Genomic DNA, 18,873 nt, shown 5'->3' on the forward strand with positions numbered 1-18,873 from the left:
AATTGCAAGAAAAGGTCTGGATAGGTCATGATTGTCCTTAGTGTTCTGTTCTTGGTAGTTAAAGTATGTTTTGTTTGCCTGCTTTGCACCTGGTTGTAATAGCAGTTTGGTCTGAGAAACCTACTCGCATGTTGTACCTATTTAATAAACTGTAGAGCAGGGGCTTGGAGAGCCTATTCATCTCAGATTGTACAGTCATACTTGCTTGAGCTCTTGCTAATTTACAGACATTTCTACCTAAGAAGATTTAAAGATTTTTTTTAAAAAGGAGTTACCAAATCACAGCCTGACTTCCAAATGTGGAAAATGTGAAACTAGTGGGTGCTCTTCCCCATAAAACTTAAAGCTTTGGAGATGAAGGAAAAATCTACTGAAATCCAAACTTCCACTGTATTCCTTGTTTAAGCAGTTTTGATCCTCAGATCTCCTCTAAGTTTTCCGGAGAAAATAAAAACCTCTGTAAAATAAATTGTAATGTTATTGACAATGGGTTTTCTTAGCTACCCTCTAGATAATGCTTGCAAATAATTCTCTCAGAACTACAGATGGCAATCTATAGGTTGAAAGACTAGCTGCATGCAGCTGCTTAAGAACATCTTATAACTGTAGAAAGGCGTGTAACAGCTGAGGTAGAATATTACCAGATTCCCAGTGACCTGCAGCTGCTGTTTGAAGTTTTTACAGGCTATCTTTGAATTACTTTTCCATACACAATAAATTGAATTTTATCTGACTAGTCTAGGCCTATCCAACCCGCAAGCTGCATGCGGCTTGGCACAGCTCACAATGCAGCTACCATGCTCTGTCTTGACAGGCTGCTCCAAGTGCACACCCAGTGCTTGGAAACAGTCAAACCACTGAAGTGTGGTCAGCCCTGCCGGAGTTGGAACCAAGACACGGAGAGGGCGGAGTGCTGAATCTGCCTCTTGCTCCCACCACATGCAATGAGCCACATCACTTGTATTATGCATGGCATGTGCTTGTGCTGCATGCATTGCTTGTTGGGGGAAAATGCTGTGATTTCAGTTGTCTCATTGCATCTCAGAAGAAAACAAAGCCCAGTAAAAGAAACATTTTGAATGGAAGAAGAGTGTTCATCTGCCCATACTTCGTTGAGTACTTTTTTGTCAAGACAAATAGTATGGCACTGTGCTTAATTTATAAGGAAACTGTTGGCTTTCAAAGATTACAATTTGGAAAGACTTTATCTGCAGAAACCTGCTGCCAAATTCAATGCATATTGAGGAATGCGTTGTAAAGAGGTTGTGGAACATGAAGTGACTGCCATCTCAACAGTACCTTTTTAAAAAAGCTAAGACTGTTGTAAAAGCTAGTTGCATGGTAGCAAATCTGACTGCAAAACAATGAAAACCTTATTGATGGTGAGTTTACTGAGCAATGTTTGGAAAAGTGTGTCAGATAGATATAATGTGTCCGGAAATAGAACCAGATTTTTCTAAAATCAGTTTGATTCACCAATAGCCAGGTGGGCTGAAGAAATAGGAACATATATGAAAATTCAGAGAGCAGAACTGCTAATTTTTAATTCGGTGTTTTGGTGAAAGGTAAAAGTGCTGGTGCTACATATGTGGCTGAACTTGCTGTTTTCATTGGAGGCATTGTTGATGAATATAATGTCACTGAATAAATGGTTACTTTGGTGCCATTAACAGACTCAACTAAAGCTCTTTATTTGTATAAAGCAGTAAAAATTACATTAAAGTGATTTTCTTGAACCCTTGTTAACATGGCTAGTATAGCTACCAATATTGCCTTGGCAATGGTTGGCAAATTTTCAATGTGAAAATCACCTTACCTGTTTTAAATGGTTACAGTGTTCAAAATGAAACGTAAATTATGGCAAGCTCAGATTATGGCAAATAAATTCATGCATTTTGATGTGTTGGCTAAACATAGGCCCATGAACAGTGAAAAATATTCAGCCTTGCTTTCAGTTTTGATAAAGTGATTTGAGCATTAGCTTCAAGATTAAGTTCAAGATAAGATTCAAGATAAGTTTTTCAAGATTTTCAAAATAAATTTTCTTGTATATTTGCAACTTCATTTTCAGTTGATATAAATACGTTGCCTGCACATTTTCAAATGGAATGCATATAGTTACAGTCAGGCATTCAACTTAAAGAAAAACTTGACCATGTCTCTTTACTGGACTTCTATAAGACCTGCCTTAATAGAGAAAAATGTCTTGTGCTTCACAATCGTGCCTTGTTCACATCATCACTTCTTGTCACTGTAAACATTTGTGAACAACTGTTTTCAAGGATGAATTGTGGGAAGAGTAATATTTCTTCAGAAGTATCTGATGGCTTGAGAGCTCACTGCAGCCTGGGCAAGCCAAAGGCTTGGACACCCATGGGCTAGACTTATCACTCACAAGTCTCTGTTCACATTCAGATTGAATATGCATTATTGGCTATTCCAGAACTAAGAAAAAGCTCTATTTCCATGCAGATATCAAATAGCTTATTTCAGACTTAGCAGAATTTGTTATCTGTTTCATTGCAGTGGCAGAACAAGCTGAGTCTATTGATAACCCCCTGCATGAAGCTGCCAAGAGAGGTAAGCATGATTTGGATTTCAGTTGTGTAATGCTAATGCTGAAAGACAGTTTGTTTCATACTAAAATAATAAATATATTTAGGATGAGGATATTTTGTCTATTCTTTTTGCCTGGCATTTTGACCTAATTAATTAGTGAAGCAATGCAGCTTTCAGAAGCTGGTTTACAGCCTGATAGAAGTGTCATTAAATAAGGTATGATTGTATGCACAGCAAAAATGGCTGATGCTATCCATTTAATGATACAGGTACCTGAAGATCTCCTGGGAATGGAAGAAGAAATGTTTGTTATGAACTAAACTGATGGTTTTGCAAGTTGCAGCTGTTGCTGATAATAACTTTTTCACCTTGTTTGTTCATAGAAGAGAGAACTGAGTGCTTTTAACTATTCTGTTAACTCTTTAAAGAACAGAAATAAGTAGAATGGAATTCTTTTTTCAGGCAACCTAAGCTGGCTGAGAGAGTGTTTGGATAACCGAGTTGGGGTCAATGGCTTAGACAAAGCTGGAAATACAGCTCTCTATTGGGCATGCCATGGAGGCCACAAAGGTATGAAATAATTAGTTTAAAACAACTGACCTCTGATTTTCTTGACTTGTTTGCTAGCCACATTGCTAAAGCCACTGTGCTGAATAATAAAGCCAGGATTTTCTTATGCTACTCTGTGTTGGTTTTTTTTTAAGAGTTAAAGTAAAGTTCAGATCTGTCAAATGCTATGTATATTGTTACTGCTATTGAAGGGGTCATTCCAATCACTGTAACTGTTAGAAGCAGAGTGGTAGGGACAGACCAAAAGAGTCCTGTATATTTTGTTGTAGTGTTTCATGGTGACTAACAGTTGTTTTTTCATTGTTTTCTGGCTGCTAGATATTTTCATTAGCTGACTGGATCTTTCTTTCATTGAATCTTAACTAAGACCTATACCCTGTATGCAAATAAGCACTATTTGTTTCCACCAAACTCATGGTTTTTTTTGTGTTTTCTGCAGATATAGTGGATGTTTTGTTTACCCAAGCAAACCTAGAGCTGAACCAGCAGGTAGGACCCTTAAACTAAAGATGTGATGCTATTCATCTGTGGTACAAGCCAGATTTTTTTTTGCTGTGATTTAATCCTGTTGCTTTTCCCTCTAACTCCACAGAACAAATTGGGAGACACAGCTTTGCATGCTGCTGCATGGAAAGGTTATGCTGATATTGTAGAGATGCTGCTGGCAAAGGGTAAAGATCTTCACCAAGATTTCAACAGTGTCTATGGCAGACTAGCTTCTTGATTGTTTATAAATGTGTGTTTTTTAAATTCCTTTCCTGTAACCCAAGTACAGTCCCTAGCCAGCTTACCTGCCTGATTTTATAAGCCTTGCAGAAAATTTTGGCAGCTGTTTGAGAAATAGACATTTCATCTGCTCTAGATAAATTTTATTCTGCTTTATAGACAAAATTAGGAACTTAACCCAGAAGAGCAGTTCCATTTACTTCCTGAAACAGAAGGGACAACAGCCAACAATTTCCCCAACCAACAGTAGCTTATGGAAGAACATCCTTAGCTTTTAGACTGCTTCAGATCAGTCCAAAGATGATATTTCCTTGTCCATTACTCTGAGCTGTTTTACCCATGCTACAGAAAATCTTCTCATAATACTATTGCTCAAGATGTACCTGGACAATAAGTCATGATGGGAATTTTCTGTTATAAAGGGGCAAGAACAGATCTGAAGAACAATGAGAAGAAACTGGCTTTAGACATGGCAACCAATGCAGCTTGTGCTTCACTTCTTAAGAAGAAACAGACTGCAGGTATTTCTGATTTATTTTTTTTTCCAATAAGTTTTTCATCTTTAGAGGACACTTACAATTTAAACTAAATATCAACATGTTGATAGCTGTAATATCTACTTTGGAGATACGTGGGATAAGAGTTGGTTTGGCAGGGTTTATCTGAATGGGATAGTTCAGTGGAGCTGTGATGGAGGCCTGCAAAATGCCACCTTTTGTCAGCAAGAGTCAGAGGAGTTTGTTGTAGAAACAGTAAGGGCTATTTAGAAGAAAAGCAAGGATGGAAACAAACTAACTTCCTTTAAGAGCACTATGCCATAAGAAACAGGGTATAAGAGTGAAACAGTATGGAATGTGCCTTCTTAATCACACCGGTTACTCTAAACTAAGCCAATGTCAACAGAAACTTGTCTTCTGTTTTCTTTTTGCTCTTTAAATTTCATATTCCTGTATTTCACCAAGTTGACTCTCCAATAGAGAAGTAAAGAAAGAATGCTTATGGTTTATTTATCAGAATATTCTCACTGCCTCCCATGTGTGTTCATCATTTCTAATAGCACATCTAATCCCTTGTAATAGTTTAAAAACAAATAAACAGGAAACAACAACAAAGCCCAAAAACTTTTAGGAGATACAAGGCCACTTTAAAAAGCTGAACAAGGTCTGAATTGTTCAGTGTCATATAAGCAATGTTATGGATATAATATGGTTTTCAGAAGACTGAAATAGGGTTGGAAATCCTAGGTGAATTGAGATGAAAAATAACCTAAGGACACATATCCAAGGGGATATGCAGTCTAGCAACTGTACTAAAGTATGGAAGGCATGAGAACTGAAGGTATACTAACTTGTGTATAAATAATGGAACAGCTGAAGGGAGCTTTAGAAGGCTGATGATCAGTTGTGGCAAAAATAGCAACCAGTTTTTTTATAGCAAGAGGTAATTCTGGGATTTACTAGAAAATGTTGACAAAATTGACATCAGTTTTGACTTGGAAGAGAGCAATTGTAACTAGGAGCAAGTTTTCCTCTGTTTCAATACAAATATTTTTTTCTAATGATAGCTAATCCTGTTAGGAGCATTGACTTCATTTTTTTCTGTTTGTTAGAAACACATCTGACATGGGAGTATTCTCAGTTCTAATGTCCAAAATAACTGAATTAATGTTTTGTTTCCTGGCTGTAGAAATACTACCCACTTCTGTTGCATTTGCATCACTCTTTAGTTATTTTTGTTTCATAGATTTCATATCTGACTAGTTTTTAATCGTTTCTACTTCTGCTGGCAGGCTCTGATACTCTCACATTGTATTTTCAAAATTGCCGTATTGTGAGAGCTGATGTCGGGTTTAACTGCAGTTCCAATTTAGCTTTCTTACTTTTCTCTCTCTCTTAGTTTAGGCTTTTATAATCTGACACCAGTGATCCATGTACTTTTCTTTTATTCTGTATTATCTTAGCCATTTGTATTAATTTTTTTTTTTTCCGTGACTTCATTCTGCGTTTCAGCATTTCAGGCATCTGTCAGTTTGGAAAAGGATTTGTAGCAGTACTTTACATGTACCCATTTTCAAATCTTTTCCTATTCAGATACAGCTTATATCGCAGTCTGTCTGAAAATATTTTGCTTGCTCTTTGAAAGGTTATTTTACCACCACTCAAATGTACAGTTTTGTGTATAAACACACACATTTGTGTGTCATAACTGTTGAAGTATATATTCTAAGAAATGAGATCTAAGATACACTTAGAAATAGCAAACAGAAAAAAAAAATGTGGAAGGAGGAGACAATAGATGGAATGTGTTCAGTTTTGAGTTGAAAATGGCAGCCAACGAAGCATTTGGAAGAAAACTGTGGGGGCTCATCTGTCTACTTGGGCATACTTTTGTTTGCACTTTGAAGACAATACATTCAGAATATAAAATTAGTGGCAGTTCTGCTGTACATCTTCTAAGGAGCCAGAAGATGGCTCCTGAGAGTCACTGAGAGCAGACTAAATCTAGGAGATGTGAGGGCTGGCTTAGTCACTGGATGTAGAACTGGGGTGCCACTGCAGACCTTGCTGAATTACTCCATTTTTGAGATACAGATCTTCAGCCTCAACATCCGTATAGGGATTGCATGGACTCAGATGTGAATGATCCAAATCATTTGTTACAAGTTTTTTACAGCTCTTATATACCTTCACGGGTTTTCTAGCTTTCCCATTCGTCCCTACAACTCTCCCATGCACTTTTACATGTCAACAGAGTATTCCACAAACACTCTTTAACCATTCATGCCAATCAGAGCCATGAGTCATTCTTTCTTCTTTCTAGAGGTGTCCTTGGTTTTCATGCTGTTTGTCTTGCTCCACAGCTGCTTCTCTGTACAGTCCTTCTTGTATTCCCACAGTGCTAACATGACTAATTGACACAGGAATTAGTTTTCTCATATACTAACAGTCAAGCACTGCAAATCAGTGGGGGGTGGGGCAGTTGTTTTGTTTTGCTGTTGTCTTTGAGGCTTTGTCTAATTTTTGTCTCAGACTAAAAGAAAGCTTTGTTTCTTTCCAGGTACAGCCCGAACATTAAGTAATGCAGAGGAATACCTTGATGATGAAGATTCTGATTAGCTTTCTTCATTCAGCCTAGAGAACTACAACTTCTGTTCTTGTTTCATTCCCAAAGCGTATCTTTACAGCTGTAAAATTATCTTACTTAGAGTATTGCAGTCTTCCAATTTAGCATATAAATGAGAACAAAATAATGCTTTCCAAAGTAATAAGCTTCATGCATATCAGAAGGTGCCACATTTTAGATCAGAGTTCCTTTGGAATTATCTGACAGGGGATGTGTGGCATAGCCTTACCTCGCTTATCTGTTGAATGGACAGAGGAACAGTCTTCAAAATGCACAGTTCTCATCTCAGACCTTCCCAGCAAGTGCCTTGCATCTCTGGAATAATACTCTTCAAACTTAAAATTTCCTCTGGGACAGCAGAACACCCGTGCTAACATTCCCCAAAGCTTCTGCAGGAGTAGGTTCCTTTGTGCAGATAAAACAGGGTCTGTCAGGCATGAATGGAGTTGCTGCTGTAGAGAGTGACCATATTCAGGTCACTGGTTGGAGAAGGTTGGACTCGATCTCTAGAGGTCCCTTCCAACCTCTACAATTCTGTGATTCTGCCCAAATGGAGCCAGCAAGACAGCATACAATTTTATAAGTTTGAGTATTTTTATTTTTTTTTCCTGTCCCTCTAAATATAAGGGGTAGGAAGATCAAGATCTGCTCCTGGATGCTCTTTCTTTTGTACTGTTATGGGCCCTATTCCTGAAATGTAAACTCAGGTGTAATAATTGCTTAAGTCAGTTTTGCTTGAGAAATACACTTAATTTTCAACTTAGTGACATGACTGTTGTGCTTTTTTGAAGTGTATTTTGTTGAAACTGTTTGTAATGAAAGGAAGACTGAATATTTTTCTATTTATCCTGCCTACAATTTGTTTACTGATCTCTTGCTTTTATTTTTTAAGTGTCCTTATATATTGTCCTAAATTACCTCAAAGCTTAAGTGTTTTTGAAGGAATGAGGGAAGATGTATATTGAATATACTACAGGTATCTTCCTGAGAGGTATCTGAATAAACTTTTTTTAAAAGTATGGTTTCTTCCTGTGAATTAAAGATGGCTAAGATTGAGCCACTTCCAAGTTTTTCTATAGAATTTAATAAATACTAATTTAAGATTGTTCAAAAAAGCTGCAGCCAAAGGCTGCACCATACTGAGGGGTATTTCTTTGCCCTGATGGGAAGGGAGTGTGGCATGTATTTGTAATACAGCCTAGCTTTGAAAATTTGTTGCTAACTTCCCTGTTAGCAGCTTTGACAAATTCATTCCAAGACCACAGAGTCTTTGTCACTTTGAGGCAACAACAAAAGGAGTGAAAGATGGGGGATAAAAGAAAGTCACTGTATTTTAGATTTTAAAAGTAGTCTAAAGCACTGTAATTTTAATTACAGTTCTAAGATATATTGAAGCAGATATTCATATTATTATCCTAGAAAGAAAAAAATACAGGTAAGGGTTTTCAAATGAACACATGCCAAAGAAAGCTGCATTAGACTGAGCTGCATTAGACTTACAGAACACTGTAAGGCTGAGACATTGTTCAAATAGTGATCTATGAATAGTTACCTCTGCAGAAGAGTTGAAGCATTTCAGTTCTAAACTGTTGAAGTGTTAAAACGTGTTCCAGCCATGTGAAATACTCTGGTCCAACTGAGAAACATTTTTTCATGAACTTGGAACTGAAAATTCAAGAGGGGAAGGAGAAAAAGCTGCCAAGCTTTCCTCTCTCAACTTTCATTAGAATAATGATTGAGCGGGTCTCAATAGGCAGAAATTGTCCTGCTTCACATTTTATCATCTGGTAATTTTTGCTAGCACATTTGCAGCACATTCAGGCCTCCTGTTTGGCTGGATGCTGTTGATTGACATACAGTGGCACAATGCAAGCAGCGACATGTAAAAAGAGGGAGGAGAAGGAAGAAGTTTCCTGTGTCTGTAAAATGTGTCTTCTTTCTCCGTAAATTAAGCTCACAAGGTTAAAATTCCTGTGTCATGGAGAGGGTGGCATTTTATGTTTTCTTTGACTTTTCATCCTGAAAGTTAAATGTGGGATTTGATGTAAAGTGTGTTATACTCATGTCTTTAGATTTAACTACTGCCAGAAGACTGGCTTGTTCACATGCAGGAATATCTGGGTGCTGCAGGGGAAGGCTAATGTCAGAAATACAAGGTTGATCTGCCCAAATGCTGCCTTTGTAAAGTCCTTACTGGAGTGTCCTGAGGGAGAGACAGGTCCAAAGGCAGTTAATGCTGTAACACTTTTCTTCAACTAAAGTTCCTGCTAATTTTTTTAGAACTTCATTTTTTCTCATGCAACTGTCTGCTCATCTTGTGAAATAAACCTCACTGTGAAAATAAATGATTTCTTGTCTGCATAGCAGTTTTCATATATATAAAGATATATTCTAAAAAGAAAAACTGATATAGTTAGGAATTACAGCCAGAGTGAGATGCTACAGTGTTGTACCATTTGTACAAACCTACTTTCTGCCCTTAGTTTTCTCCAAAGTGTCACTGCAGGTACATGGATAAATGTAATCCTCAGCCTTCTCTGGAGATGTACAACATAAATTATATTTTCGAAATCTACTTTTCATGTATATTCTGTGTTCAGCAGACTCCTTTAGCACAGGTAGTTCCACAGTGTCAGTTATCTACTTGAGACTATTTACTGAGGATTTTCATTTTATAGTAGAATTATAGAATGGTTTGGGTTGGAAGGGACCTTTAAGATCATTTGGTAGAAACCACCCAGCTATAGGCAGGGACACCTTCCTCTAGACCAGGTTGCTGGAAGCGCCATCCAGGCTGGCCTTCAATACTTCCAGGGTGGGAGCATTCACAACCTCCGTGAGCAACTTGTTCCAGTATCTTATCACTTTCAAAGTAAAAAAAGTCTTCCTATTATGTATCTTCTACTCTCTTCCAGTTTAAAACCATTTCTTCTTGTCCTGTTGCTACATGCCCTTATAAAAAGTCCCTTCCCAGCTTTCCTGTAGGCTCTCTTCAGACACTGGAAGGCCACTATAAGGTCCCCCCCCCACCTTCTCTAAGCTGAAATGACCTTGTAGGGGAGGTGCACCAGCCCTCTGATCATCTTCGAGGCTCTCCTCTGGACCTGCTCCAGCAGCTCCATGTCCTTCTTGTGTTGGGGGCCCCAGAACTGGATGCAGTACTCCAGGTAGGATCTCGTGAGAGCAGAATAGAGAAGAAACACCTCCCTCAACCTGCTGGTCTCACTTCTCTTGATGCAACCTAGAAGCAAGACTGACTGGCCTGAGGTTCCCTATGCTTTATTTTTTCCCTTCCTGGAAACTAAGATTGTGTTTCCCTTTTTCCAGTCAGTGGGAACTTCACCAGACTACCATGACCCTTCAAACGTGATGGATAGCAGCTTGGCAGTTTCATCTGCCAGTTCCCTCACAACCCGTGGATGGATCTCGTAATTAAGGACTTGCGCACCTTCACATTCTTTAGAGGATCTAGAACCTGATTTTCACTTAGAGCAGTTAGATTTTCAATCTCCGAGTTAGTTATACCTTTTCTTTCTGCAGCTTCAGCAGTGCGGCTACAGCCCTTGACAGTGAAGACTGAGGCAAGGAAGTCATTGAGCACTGAAGTTTTTTCCACATCCCTTGTGACTAGGTCTCTAGTTTTCTTCTGGAGTGGGCTCACATCTCCCCTGGTCTTCCTTCAGTCACTTAAACAGAATTTTTTCCTATTGCCTTTTAATGTCCCTGGCTAGATTTAATTCTATCTGGGTTTTAGTTTTGCTAATCTTATTCCTGGCTACTTGGACAACCTTGTAGTCCTTTCAGGTAACCCTTTCCTGCTTCTGCTCCCCATTGACTTTCTTTTTGAGCTTAAGTAAATCCAGGAGCTACTTGTTGATTCATGGAGGCCTCCTGGCCTGCCTTCGTTTTTCTCAAGATGCTCTGCTTCTGGTCTTGGAGACCAACTTTCTTGGGCCTTTCTTCCCTTCAGGGCTTTATCCCATGACACTCAGAAGAGGTAGGAATTTGTTCTCCTGAAGTCCAGAGTAGCAAGCTTGTTGCACATTCTCTTTGACGCCCTAAGAATCTTGAACTCCACCATTTCTTGATCACTGCAGCCAAGGCTGCCCTTGAGCCTCACATTATTAACCAGCCTTATTGGTGGGGATGAGGTCCAGCATAGCACTTTTTGTCATGGGTTCCTGTACCATGTGGAAGAGGAAGCTACCATCAACCCAGTCTAGGAATCTCTCTTATTTCTGATGCATCATTGTGTTGTCCCTCCAACAGATATCAAGGTGGCTGTCATCCACCATGAGAGCCACATTTTGTGCCTGTGAAGCTGCTCCTATATGTTTATAGCAGGCCTTATCTGCTTGGCCTTCCTGACCATGTGGCCTGGAGCAGACTGCCACTATAATGTCTCCTTCCCTGACTTCTCTTTAACCCTAACCCATAAACTCTCTGTATCTATCATCTCAGATAATTTCCCTGATGTAGGTAAAGTCATGGCACATTTCACATAATCAGAAACTCATGAAGAATAGTACTTTTCTTTCTCAGTCTGAAGTTAACTTAGGTTTTCCCCTAAGATTTCTATTTCTAGCTATCTTTGTAGAAAAACCTGCAGAAATATAACATCCTGCTGCCTAGCTGTAGGCTTTAAACAGAAAAGGAGCAAAGGAACAAAAATTATGTCAGGACTACTTGCAGTTATGCTAAAAGCAACAGTATGGCAAACATTTTGTTAATGAAAAGGTTGAATAGCAGGTATTATGTATTTTGGAAACTTGCAGAGATCTTTCTGCTGGTGAGAAGCTATTTGCATTTGTTCAGGCTCTGCAATGGTTTGAGCTTTTAAATAATTACTGTCTGACTCAAGAAAGTTTTCATACTGGAGAAAGTAGTCTGCAAGGCTCTGGTGATGCTTATCACAGAATTACAGAATTATCAAGGAGTCAATTTCACTCCGTAGCATGGAGTCCTTTACTCCTTCAGGAGGAGTCATCTCCATTGAGTTTGCCCAATCCTAGGTTGTATTAGATAGACAGATCTTCAGCAAGGCATTCTTAATTCCATTGTTCCAATATTACTCGTATTATATTAGGGAAATTCTAGTTCAGCATCCTGTTACCATTTTAAGAGATGCTGCATTTTAAGCTTAGCTGCTAATTAGTTAATCTTTGTTACTTTGAAGTCTTCCTAGTGACACCAGTTTCCTAGAACCTGCCTTTTGTTATTCTTTGCATTTCACTCTAGTACTTCAAAATTTAAATTAGGTGTGATATTCTTGTGCTGGTTTTAGCTTTCCAGTTGTCTGAACTGGACAACCTGCTGAAGAACACTGTAACCCTATCGCTGTTACCAGACTAATATAAGCCAGGAATATGCTCTTGCAGCCTAAAAGGCTGATGATATTCTTGGCTGCCTCAGGAAGAGTCTTGCCAGCAGGCCAAGGAAGATGATTCTTCCCTCAGTGCTTGGTGAGAGAATGGCTGGAGTGCTGTCCTCTTCTAGGCTCCAAAGTGCAAGAGAGACAATAATGTGCTGGAGAGAGTAGTTTGAAGGGCCAAAGAGATTATAACAGGAATGGAACATCTTTACTATGAACAGGGAGCTGGATTTAGAGAAGAGGAGGCTCCCCCCATACCAATGTCTGTAACTGAGGAGAAGATGTGAAGAGGATAGAGCCAAGCTCTCTTCTGTGGTGCTCAGTACCAGCACAAGAGAATGTGGGCACAAACTGGAAAACAGGAGGCTCTCTCTCAGTGCCAGGAAGTACTTCTGTACTGCGAGGATGACGGAGCACCGGCACAGGCTGCTCAAAGGCTGGGGGTGTCTCCTTGGAGATCTTCAGAATTTACCTGAATATGGGCCTGGACACCTGGTTGTGGATGTCCCTGCTTGAGCAGGATTTGGACAAGAGGACCCAAAGGGCCCTGCCATCCTCAACCAATCTGGCATTCTGTGATTTCCTTCAACAAGGAAGAGACTAAAGTATATGTGCCAGCAGTATCTTGAAATTTAATGAAGTTAACTGAAAAAAAAACCAAACCCTCTAGCATATGTACTTTATAAATCTAATTTTTCTGATGAACTGTGGTTTAGTAGAAACTCACTTGTCTTCCCAAATTTAAAAAGGCAAGAGTTTCTACAGTAGGGTATATTTCTGCACATGCACTGAGGTTTAACCCAGGAGGCAGCTGAGTTCTACAGAGCTCACTTTCCCCAGGTGGTATGGGGGAGAGAATCAGAAGGGTAAAAGTGAGAAAAATCATGAGTGGAGATAAAAATACTCCAACTAGAAAGGCAAAATGTGCTTGTGCAAACAAAGCAAAATAAGAAAATAACTTGCAATTTTCTATCAGCAGGCAGATGTTCACCACTTCGTGGAAGCAGGACTCATTGCACATTACAGTTTCACTGTCACTCCAAACGTTCTCAACTCCTGTCCCCCTCCTCCCCACTGCCTTTTCTTCCCCAGCTTTTATTGCTGAGTGTGGTGCCATATAGTACAGAAAAACCCTTTTTTTCAGCTTGGGTCAGCTGTGCTGGCTGTGTCCCCTCCCATCTTCTAGGGCACTCTCGGCCCTTTGCTGACAGTGTGAGGAACTGAGAAGCAACTACTGAAACATCCACATATTGTCACCACTGTTTCCATCGTAAATCCAAACTAGCACTGCACCATCTACAATGAAGTAAAGCAACTCTGTCCCAGCTGAACGACGGCAGCGAATGGTAGCTACTTCAGTGTTATTACTAGTGTAATAACATTATTTTTATGTAAGTCCATGTCAGCAACATAAAAGTTGTGTATAAGTAAGTGGTTGTATAATTTAAGCATGTTCATATCTATGGCTTGATTTGGAGGCTTAAAACGAAACCATTATTCGTCAAAACTCATTTCTTGGTTTCCAGGAAGCATTTGCTTTGGCTTTAGTTAAGAAAGGGGAATTTCAGAGTCTCACGTGAAAGAAGTGAAAAATGTTTTCTGCACATTTGGTGTTTTACATACCCAAAACTGTCATGGCTTTTGTTAACAACATTTGTTACATTGACTTCTATATTAGGAAAAAAGCTGCCTTTTACAAAGAAATTAACATCATCTAAGCACTGAATGATTAAAAGAAGCCATTTAGAGTATCTTTCAAAGAAGCTTTCACTTGTATTAAAGACAGTTTGATACAGATGCTACTAAGTTTGCTCTTGTACATGTGATCTTTTATTTGTTTAATCATTTTTATTTTATTTTAGATGCAGCTATATAAACTAATGGTTTTCTGCACACTGTGTTCTGAAAACTGATCTTTCATGTAGCCTGGTGGATGCAAGAACATCGACTTCACTACCATACCAAGTAGGCTTTTTTCATGAAAGTTGTGGTTCTCCTTCCTAGATTTAAAGAGCGCAGCTGAATTCTTTTTGGCTTTTCATTTCAGAAGTAAAACCTGTATAGACTTCACTACATGCTCTATGCAATTCTGTTTTCAGTGTTGACCAGATCCTAACCGTTATACTATGCTAATGAATTTACTGTCTGCACAAGGTAGCTATACAAACAGACTTTGCAAAATCCATGTTTGCACACTCAAGAAAATTGAAGCTGAAGTGCTTTGCCTACTTTTTCTGTTTATGGTTAAGTGATGCAGACTAAGATAGCACAAAATAATATTTCTCACTTTAAACTAAATTCTTGACTTGAATTTTGTGTAATTCTCTTCTGCAAAAAGGAACATTATACTTATATGTTAAAGAAAAATGTCTAGTTTGTTACAAGAACATATGATTTTTTTTTTCCTATGATAAAAATACAGAGACTATTTTTCAGTGCTGATCAGTTTATTAAAAATAATCATCTCAGCTTACATGAATACGTAGCCTTTGTCTGTAGTCTAAGTCTGTAGTACTAATCAAATAAATGTTGCTTTTGCCTAATTGAGTAGTATATCTATAAACCAGAAGTGGTTACAGAGCAGGATGTGTAACTAAGTGTATTAACTATCATGAGACTTCCAGGATCAAAACAGAAATCTAGATGTAATTTGAAGTCAGTTGTAACCTTTTGTTCTTCAACTAGTTCACCATGGAACAACATCCAGAAATTAGGATGAGGTCAGTCTGGGAGTGTGAGACATCATCTGAAGGAAACTTTACGCCTGAATTAGCATAACATACTAGATTACTGTTTAAAAAGAAAAGATGAATGGACATTATGCAAGAAACTCCAGCTTCAGTATGGTTTCTCTGTTGAAATATGAATGTATATTTGCAGCAGCTTTTAGCGAGTGGACTAAAGTCCAGCTTAATTTGCAGTCCTTTCTCTACTTTTTCATGAAGTATGCAACGTTATATATAAATAACTTTCTTCTTAGCTCAGAGGATGAAGGAGAAAATAGAAAACAGTCAGGGGAGCACCAAGACCTGTGTTGTTTGTATTTAAATACAGTTTTATGATTAGCAATTTCCAGCTTCCCAGTGCTTCAAGATACACTACACTGTACCCTTCCTGTGCTTCATTAAAAATATTTTCCCTACTAATTTTATTCCCTAGCCTTCTAACTGTTACTCAGAAAGAAGATTTAACTCTTGTTTTTAAAGGCAGGACAGATATAGTTTGCAGGCAAGACAAGTCATTACATTCCCACTGACATTAATTTTGTTGCCTGTTTCAAATGCAGCCATTTGACAAAATAACTAGTGTTGCAGATTCTTAAGAAGTTTGGTTCTGCACAGGAGTGTTCTGCACTGGAGAGCAAAGAGATTTTAGCAGGAGCAGATGAGGGGTGTGTTTGGCTGATTTTACTCGGTCTTCACAAATCTGATGAGGGCGGAACTCAGAGGTCTTTGTAGGCTCTTCTGCTTACCCACTGTCAGGACCGTGCACACAGCTATCCCCATCTTATGATGTAATATACAGCTGTTCTGCATCACAGCTCTAAAAAAACCAACATTCCCACCTGCTTCTCTTTTATGGTGATATCAGTATTTTTATCTTCGTCTGGACATCTTTCACGAGAGCAAGCTCATCCATGACAAGGACGAGGCCAATATGAATTTTTCCAAGGGACTGTATGGAGACTGGCCATTTTTGGGCATGCATAGCACAAGATGCAGGAAAAGCTGGAGTTAAAATGTGAAAAAGGATAATATGCCTACACCACAACAAAATGTTTTCAGTTCTTTAGTACTGAAAGGTTGGTAATGTTGTTAAGGATCAGCATTTAAAGCGGTAACACAATCCTGAATACTAGAAGACCTCAGGCAGACAGAAGAGAACTCATGTGCCCATACACAGGAAGCAAAGCAGCACAGTAGGAGTAAGCCTGAATAAATTCACATGATGGCATTTGCTGGCAAAGGTGTGCAGTGCAAAAGTAACAGAGATTTAGTAAGTAAACAAGTCTGATGATGCCACTACAAAGATAACCAGTCTTCAGAAATACATAAAGTATAAAAATTAATGCTGCACTATATTCTCAATTCAAATACAGTTAGAACGCAAGATATTCCTGCTACCTATCTGTCAGCTCAAAACATCTATATTCTGGCAAACCATCTATATTCTGGCAAAAAAAAAATCCATTAAATGCTGAGAATTATTTCCCATTCTCATCTGTCGCATCAGACTTTAAAATCACTGTTGACCAGATCTGCAGATGTAATAACAACTTGTGAAACAGTAAATAAAAATAGAGGTTTCATTTATGGGGATCTATTCCCATGAAGTACTTCTAAGTAAGCCAGATGCAAAGTTATGCCCCTAGGAAGGAGGAATGAAGGGAATGTGGTTACAGAACAGGCAATTGTGAGTTTGCTCAGGCCATAATCTATCCCTAAAATCAATTTCCTCTTCTAAGGCAGAAATTGAAAAATACTCTCTGCCTTTTACTTGCCAATCTTTTCTGTATTCAGACCGATAAATCAGTCACTCCCAGAAACCTCCTGTCACACAGCAATCTAGGGTGGCAAATTTGTAGCGACTTAGTTTTTGTTCAGGGGTGTATGAGTTTTTATTTTGTTTTCACTAAATTATATAATGATTTGTTACAGAATATAAAAAGCAACATTACTGCAAAGGCATCCTGATGAGCTCACCTTATATGGTGGTTTTCTGCAAAATTTACAGTTGCAGCCCAAGCAACCAGATTTTGTGTTAGTCTGGTTGATCTGCATTGAAAGAAAACAGATGTGGAAAAAGAAAAGAAAGGGGTATCTTAAGAGTTATAAACAAATGAATAAATAAATTAAAATGGGAAAAAGCAAATCAAAAACAACCCCTAAACTTTTGACATTTTTCTTCCTGATTTGCAAGGCCGTAAGACCAAGTGTGACTTAGTCTTACTCGATAAGTGACATTCTTAAACCAAAATTTATTTGGCCAGTTTGATGGAGGGTTTAATACTAGCACAAAAATAAATCCTTGGGGAAAAAGCTCTGCTGCTTGCATTTTACTATGAGATGACATTTTTCTATGGTGATGTGTTATTGTTTTTCCAGGTACAAGTTTCTGCTCATTTACAGCAGGGACTGTTCTTCTCATTTCTTCTATGCAATTAGAGCTTGCAGACCTGCTCTGATATGCCTGTTTCTGCTGTAGCAACTCTGTTATTGTTACGGCTCATTCTGAGATAAGAAAATTCACAGAGGCATAAAAGTGAACTAAAACACATTTTGGAGGTACTCCTAATTTATCTCCTCATTTGTTTATTTACTTGTTTCCTTAAATCACCTCTTTCTGTGCAGAAGGAACTGAAGTTTTTATACTCCTGGAAAAATTCAGTGTTTGCATTCCCTCACCAGATGTCCTAGGGATGTCATCCTCTAGCAAGCTTTCGCCCACCTGGAGATTAATAGTTGAGATAGCTTTCTGTGTACCTTCCTGTAGAAATTTCTAAATTATTCAAGCAACATTCCCTGTGAGCCTCTCAGGGAAGTGCACGAACTAAGCATGCTACGTGTTTTGGACCTGAGCTGTAGATCCCTGAAGCAAACAGAACCAAGCACAGAAATTGCTTTTATCTTTTGTTCCAGTATGGGACTCAGCTTTTCAGCATGTGATAATCAGTGTCAGTAACTTGGTGACTTGATAAAAATGTCCAGTGGAAGCAAATCTAAGTGAAGATCAGATGCCAGTTTCACCCTTCATGTTTTCTGCATCATGCATTTGTTTCAATCTGGTGAACATTTCTGTGCTTGATTCAGGGAGTAAAGTCAGTGCTAGATTTCAAATATTTTCTTCTGACATAACTTTCAACAAACTTAACATACATTTTCCTGTTGGAATCATAACTGACTGACCCAGCTGCCTGATGCTATAAATGTTCCTCACCATTTTGTAAAGGGTTACAGCAACCACTCTGTGTTTCTTCATTTATTGTCAGCCTCAGTTGTCCTCTGAGTCACCTAACATACCTCATAGCTAGATTGTCTTTGCTGAGGTGACAGATGTCTGCAGGCTTTCCCTTCCTCTTATCAGCTCATGACTCTAGAAGAATTTGATGTTCAGTCCTCTTGATTTTTCTCAGTCAAACCTGGTGTGTTATGAGGCTGTTGGGTATGTACAAAGGATGTCTCAGTGAAGTCTGGAGGATATAGGAGGTGATAATAAAAGATAAAGCAACATCATGTCTGTGTGCTGGGGATCTGGCAGAAATTATTTCTGTAGTGTCCAAGGGACTGATTTGTTTGATACACTGCTCCACATGTATGAGGACAGTAAGAGATCCTTTGAGTGGTGCCAGTTTCTTCAAATTTAGTACAGTGCCTTAAACAGATGAAATTAGCTTGTGATCTACCCTGCTTTTTTCTTTTTTTCCTTTTTATTTTTTTTTTTTTTCCCCTTCTTTTTGAGATACACACAGTAGCAATGAGTTCTGCTGTGGTCTTTTTGACTGCGGCACTGTGTACAAGAATGGA

The 18,873-nt window shown here is 38.6% G+C and overlaps 1 protein-coding gene across 2 annotated transcripts in view; it reads left to right on the plus strand.

Annotated features, from left to right (window-relative positions):
* Window positions 1-9,323, plus strand: part of OSTF1 (osteoclast stimulating factor 1) — a 20,666-nt gene extending 11,343 nt beyond the window's left edge. The window contains exons 5-10 of one of the 2 annotated variants that reach the window (XM_015849124.2): window positions 2,527-2,580; window positions 3,022-3,129; window positions 3,569-3,618; window positions 3,722-3,800; window positions 4,278-4,376; window positions 6,913-9,319. In XM_015849124.2, coding sequence (XP_015704610.1) covers window positions 2,527-2,580; window positions 3,022-3,129; window positions 3,569-3,618; window positions 3,722-3,800; window positions 4,278-4,376; window positions 6,913-6,971 — 449 coding nt within the window. In that variant the 3' untranslated portion in view covers window positions 6,972-9,319. Of the gene's footprint in view, window positions 1-2,526; window positions 2,581-3,021; window positions 3,130-3,568; window positions 3,619-3,721; window positions 3,801-4,277; window positions 4,377-6,912 lie in introns of both variants that reach the window. The other variant, XM_015849125.1, reaches the window with a different exon arrangement.
* The last annotated feature ends 9,550 nt before the right edge of the window (window positions 9,324-18,873 follow it).

This window comes from Coturnix japonica, chromosome Z (assembly GCF_001577835.2).
Source record: "Coturnix japonica isolate 7356 chromosome Z, Coturnix japonica 2.1, whole genome shotgun sequence".
Classification (NCBI taxonomy): Eukaryota; Metazoa; Chordata; class Aves; order Galliformes; family Phasianidae; genus Coturnix; species Coturnix japonica.